General features: G+C 37.7%; 1 protein-coding gene across 2 annotated transcripts in view; it reads right to left on the minus strand.

The window, feature by feature from the left end:
• LOC121874014 overlaps window positions 1-6,000 on the minus strand; it is a 38,368-nt gene that overhangs the window by 23,307 nt on the left and 9,061 nt on the right. For both annotated transcript variants that reach the window (XM_042377893.1, XM_042377892.1), the window contains exon 2: window positions 4,403-4,497. In XM_042377893.1, the coding sequence (XP_042233827.1) occupies window positions 4,403-4,478 (76 nt within the window). In that variant the 5' untranslated portion in view covers window positions 4,479-4,497. The remainder of the gene's footprint in view (window positions 1-4,402; window positions 4,498-6,000) is intronic.

Below are 6,000 nucleotides of genomic sequence, written 5' to 3' on the forward strand. Positions count from 1 at the left end.
GATTAGAAAGGTACCTACGTAGGTGAAATCACCTGGGAACAGTCACGTCAGTCACCAGTAGGAAGGGGTGAGGTCATAGATGACACAACAATTGATCATGACACAATAATTGATCATGACTATAATATATTCACTATTATACTACATAAAGCACAAGAACAAAATATACCATACAGAAAAATTAGGTCAAATAAGAATGAGCCAAGGTGGATGACCAGAAAACTTAAACATGATATTGGAATAAAGAAAGGAATATATAAGAAATTAAAGGGAGGGGAGGAGCAGCTCAGAAATAGGTATAATGAACTATCTAGGAATGTTAAGAAAAATGTAAGGAAAGCAAAGAGAGACTATGAAATCAAAATAGCAAGAGAATCCAAGACGAATCCCAAGGGATTTTTCCAGGTATATAGAACAAAGGTCAAGGACAAAGTTGGGCCTTTAAAGTCAGGGAGGGGAGAAGTGATAAAAGGCAGTGAAGAAATAAGCAAAGCATTGAACAGCTACTTCTTTTCAGTTTTCACAGAAGAAATTCGCGATGAAATTCCAGAGGTGGAACTGATATTTAAGGGAAATGAAGAAGATAAATTAAAGAATATCGCTATCAGAAAAGAGGATGTTCTTAAGAAGAAAATAAACTAAAGAAGACATAATCCCCAGGGCCGGATGAAATTTTCCCTCCAGTCTTGAAAGAGTGTAGGGAACAGATTAGCGGACCCCTCGTAAACTTATTTACAAAATCATTAGACACCGGAGTTGTGCCAGACTTGTGGAAACAGGCAAATGTAGTACCCATATTCAAAAAGGGAGACAGAGCATCAGTGTCAAATTACCGGCCGATCAGTTTGACGTCAGTAGTGGGGAAATTTCTTGACTCAATTATAGCAGATAACATCCGATCGCATTTAGAGAAAAGCAAATTAATCTACGACTCCCAACATGGGTTTACAAAGGGAAAATCTTGTCTAACAAATCTGCTGACATTTGTTAGGAATGTCTTCGAGGTAGTAAATAATGACGAAAATTACGATGTTATTTACTTAGACTTTAGCAAAGCATTTGACAGAGTACCGCATTAGAGGCTTCTGAGAAAAATTAAGGCTCATGGTATCGAGGGGAAAGTTTTAAATTGGATAAAATCATGGCTCACCGATAGAACACAGAGGGTCAGCGTAGATGGTGTTAAATCTGATTGGGGTTGTGTAACCAGTGGGGTTCCCCAGGGGTCAGTACTAGGCCCACTCTTGTTCATAATCTACATAAACGATCTAGATACTGGGATCAGCAGTGACATAAGCAAGTTTGCGGATGACACCAAAATAGGGCGGCAGATTAATTCAGGGCAGGATGCAAATGCATTACAGGAGGATCTAAAGAAACTGCAGGGGTGGTCTGAAAAATGGCAAATGAAATTCAACACCAGCAAGTGCAGTGTACTTAATATTGGAAGAACAAATACTGTCAATGTATACAGCCTTAACAACATCAACCTAGAGAAGTCGACTTGTGAAAGAGACCAAGGGGTACTTGTAAGCCCGGACCTACGGCCTAGAAATGAGTGCGTTAATGTTCGAAATAAGGCAAACAGAGTATTGGGTTTTATATCTAGAAGTGTAAGTAACAAGAGTAAAGAGGTCTTATTGCAACTATATCTTGCGCTAGTCAGGCCGCACCTCGATTATGTGGTTCAGTTCTGGTGCCCTTATTATAGAATGGATATCAATTCACTACAGTCGGTGCAGTGAAGAATGACGAAAATGATTCCGGGACTTAGAAACCTTCCATATCAGGATAGTTTAAAGAAACTAGACTTGCATTCCCTAGAAAGACGAAGAGTGCGGGGAGATATGATAGAAGTATTCAAGTGGGTGAAAGGAATCAATAAAGGTGATATAGATAAAGTTCTTATAATATGTGAGCAGGATAGGACTCGGAACAACGGATTCAAGTTGCGTAAGTTTAGGTTTAGGATTAAGATAGGAAGGAACTGGTTTACAAATAGGGTGGTGGACGAGTGGAACAAGCTTAGCAACTTTGTAGTAAGTGCTGGAACGCTGGAAAGTTTCAAAAGGAGGCTAGATAGATTTTATCAAGATATATATTTATATATATATATATATATATATATATATATATATATATATATATATATATATATATATATATATATATATATATATATATATATATATATATATATATATATATATGCAAGTAAATCACTGTAGGTGCGCGTGATCTAGGTATATGCTGATAACCACAGGGAAAGAAGAAAACACGAAGTTCCCAAGCGCTTTCGTGTAATTCACAAAAGCAGTCCTTGACTTTGTTATATGGATCCTCGTGTTTCAAAGCCGGATTTGGTAAAACGTTACTCTGACCACCTACGTGATACGGGTGGTCCCCATTAGAGGTTCACGGCGCCATAAGCTCGTTGAACAGGCTTTGTGTGAAATATAACAAAGTTCTAGGACTGCTTTTGTATCCTGGTGGTCCAGCGGTTAGCGTTCCTCGGTCACAGTCATAGGCTTGTGGGCCGTGGGTTCGAATCCTCGCGGGTTGAGGTGTTGATTGTATGTAGAAGTCCGCGTGCTTTATTGGGCTAATGAAATATATATGGATCCTCGTGTTTCGAAGCCGGATTTGGTAAAACGTTACTTTGACCACCTATGTGATACGGGTGGTCCCCATTAGAGGTTCACGGCGCCATAAGCTCGTTGAACAGGCTTTGTGTGAAATATAACAAAGTCTATGACTGCTTTTGTATCTTGGTGGTCCAGCGGTTAGCGTTCCCCGGTCACAGTCATAGGCTTGTGGGCCGTGGGTTCGAATCCTGGCTGGTTGAGGTGTTGATTGTATGTAGAAGTCCGCGTGCTTTATTGGGCTAATGAAATATATATATATATATATATATATATATATATATATATATATCACTGAAGAGTGCACTGATCCAGAGTATATGCAATGCTTACAAGGAAAAAACACAAGTTCCTAAACTCGTGTATTCACATCCTTCAGTATATATATATATATATATAATCAACACCTCAACCCGCCAGGTTCAGGCCCGGCCCACAAGCCTGGTGGTCCAGCAGTTAGCGTTCCCCGGTCACAGTCATGGGCTCGTGGGCCATGGGTTCGAATCCTGGCAGGTTGAGGTGTTGATTGTATGTAGAAGTCCGCGTGTTTATTGGGCTAATGAAATATATATGGATCCTCGTGTTTCGAAGCAGGATTTGGTAAAACGCTACTCTGACCACCTACGTGATACGGGTAGTCCCCATTAGAGGTTCACGGCGCCATAAGCTCGTTGAACAGGCTTTGTGTTATATAACAAAGTCTAGGACTGCTTTTAGTATCCTGGTGGTCCAGCGGTTAGCGTTCCCCGGTCACAGTCATAGGCTTGTGGGCCGTGGGTTCGAATCCTGGCGGGTTGAGGTGTTGATTGTATGTAGAAGTCCGCGTGCTTTATTGGGCTAATGAAATATATATATATATATCACGTTGCTTAAAAAAAGACAATTAAACAGGTTTTGTGTGAAATAAAACAAAGCCTAGGATTAATTTCGCTGTCCTTGTGGCGTGGTGGTAGCGATCCCTGTTCACACGCTGAGGTCTAGGGTTCGATTCCCGATTAGTTAGGTATTGTGTGTATATGGAAGACCGCATGCTTTTTTTTATTACGATGGGGAAAGGATAGAAGGCATGCTGGGGCTTAGGACATAGCCAGACATGAGGGATAGAGAGGTCACAACATATTGTCGTGGGGGAAAATGTTGGAAAAGAAGTTTAATGAGTTAAACAGAGGGGGACGACACCCCTTGTTTCACATATTACAGAGTTTGTTGGCTAACTAAGCTAACCTAGGATCACTGTGGCAGACATAGACAGCTCGCGGGTTGGGTTATTGTAGTGCTGGCAAACTCAGTGGCTACCAGGTGTGGTGTCGGTTGGGTTGTGTTGGGATAGATTGGATTGAGTTACAATATATCAGGTTTGGTTGAATTGATTTAGGGCATATATGGTTTTGAAATCATTTCACTAACTAGCCATAGTGAATGCCGTGTTCAATAACTGGAGAATTTAATTCTTATTGATGTTATTTATATTTTTTTACTTTCTCCATTTTTCTAGATAATTGTAGCCTCAATACCTCATTTTCATTGTCTCTTGGTATTGATAGACTAATACACAAACACAATTAAGACAAACATGTCATTCTTTCCAATCAAAACAAGTTTCTTGTCTCACCGTCTTACAAAAGACTGACTGTTACGTGAGGGGGAACGCCAGCGGTTTTGGAATATTTATGCTGGCGGTATTTTATGATTGAGCATTGACTCAGTAGTAAGAAAAATGTTAACAGTAGTAACAGCATGAAATGCCTTTGTTTACTTACCATCAAGTGTTGGTAACAGGAGGACTCCTCCACACAACCCAGCAGCCACCAACAACACCAGGGACGTCACTACCATCACCGCCTCTCTAATATAACTGGAAGTAAAGTATATGAACGAATGATAAATTTAGTTATTTAAAGAACAGATTAACCATATATATATATATATATATATATATATATATATATATATATATATATATATATATATATATATATATATATATATATATATATATATATATATATATATATATATATATATATATATATTTCATGTAGCTCCACAATGAAAACATGGATAATATAAATCTTGATAAAATCACACGGGGAAAAGGGAAACAACGGAGCACCTTAGCTAAGGTGTTCCGTTGTTTCCCTTTTCCCTGGTCACAGTCATGGGCTAGTGAGCCGTGGGTTCGAATCCTGGCGGGTTGAGGTGTTGATTGTATGTAGAAGTCCGCGTGCTATTGGGCTAATGAAATATATATATATATATATATATATATATATATATATATATATATATATATATATATATATATATATATATATATATATATATATATTTAATTATTTATTTATTTATTTAATATTATTTAATTTTTTCATGTAGATCCACAATGAAAACGTGGATAAGATAAATCTCGATAAAATCGGGGCCCGGACAAAAGCCCCTCAGTAAAAATGCAAAATAGGACAGAAGCCCCTGTTTTTATGTTAAAGAGAGGGTCATTAGAAATATTACAAATATATAGATTTAAATATGAAATTATTATAATTTAAATAATTAGAATATTATAACTCTTTCAATTTTGATATAGAACATTATTAAATAAATAGAAAAGAAAAAGACGACATATTTTACCTTCATGTTCATTCTGTATTTACTGAGGTGACCCAAAGGCCCAGTGAGGTCACTGAATGTCAGGGGAGTAATTACCCCAGTAGACAAAACATACGTCATTGCAGATTTAATAAACATTCCTTGTATACTTCCTCATAACTATAACAGAATTCCCGAAGGTTAGGTTAGGTTAGAGAAGTGTTCATAAGCTGCAAAAAAATGAAATAATTATTTAAAAAAATCTTATTATTTCTCCTGGGCGACTTTTGTCCTTGGGGGCTTTTGTCCTAGGAGGCTTTTGTCCTACACTCGATACAATCACACAGGGAAAAAGGAAACAATAGAGCACCTTAGCTTTCGTCTTAATTCAAGACATCTTCAGAGGCAACAGCTTAGAAGTGTACAAATGTGTCACAGAAAGACTTCTGGTTGAAGCTACTTTGAGTAGGGAATTGAATTCTATAAATCTTAGTGATGGTCAGTACAAAACTGATAATATGTTACACAAATTTATTTGTCAGTGGCCCAAGGTTAAAAATGCGAAATAAATGTGAAATAAATAAGGAATTAAAAACTGAGAGGAATACAAAAACTATTTGGATAGAATTAATCGACGGTAGGGAAAAATTAATCACAGGAGTAATATATAGACCTCCCAATCTTGATAGAGTCAATGAGAGACTTATCTGGGATGAAATGCGCAGGGCTTCCATACACAACAAAGTCTGTATAGTAGGCGACTTTAACCTTG

Source organism: Homarus americanus, unplaced genomic scaffold (assembly GCF_018991925.1).
Source record: "Homarus americanus isolate GMGI-L3 unplaced genomic scaffold, GMGI_Hamer_2.0 scaffold25827, whole genome shotgun sequence".
In the NCBI taxonomy this organism is placed as follows: domain Eukaryota; kingdom Metazoa; phylum Arthropoda; class Malacostraca; order Decapoda; family Nephropidae; genus Homarus; species Homarus americanus.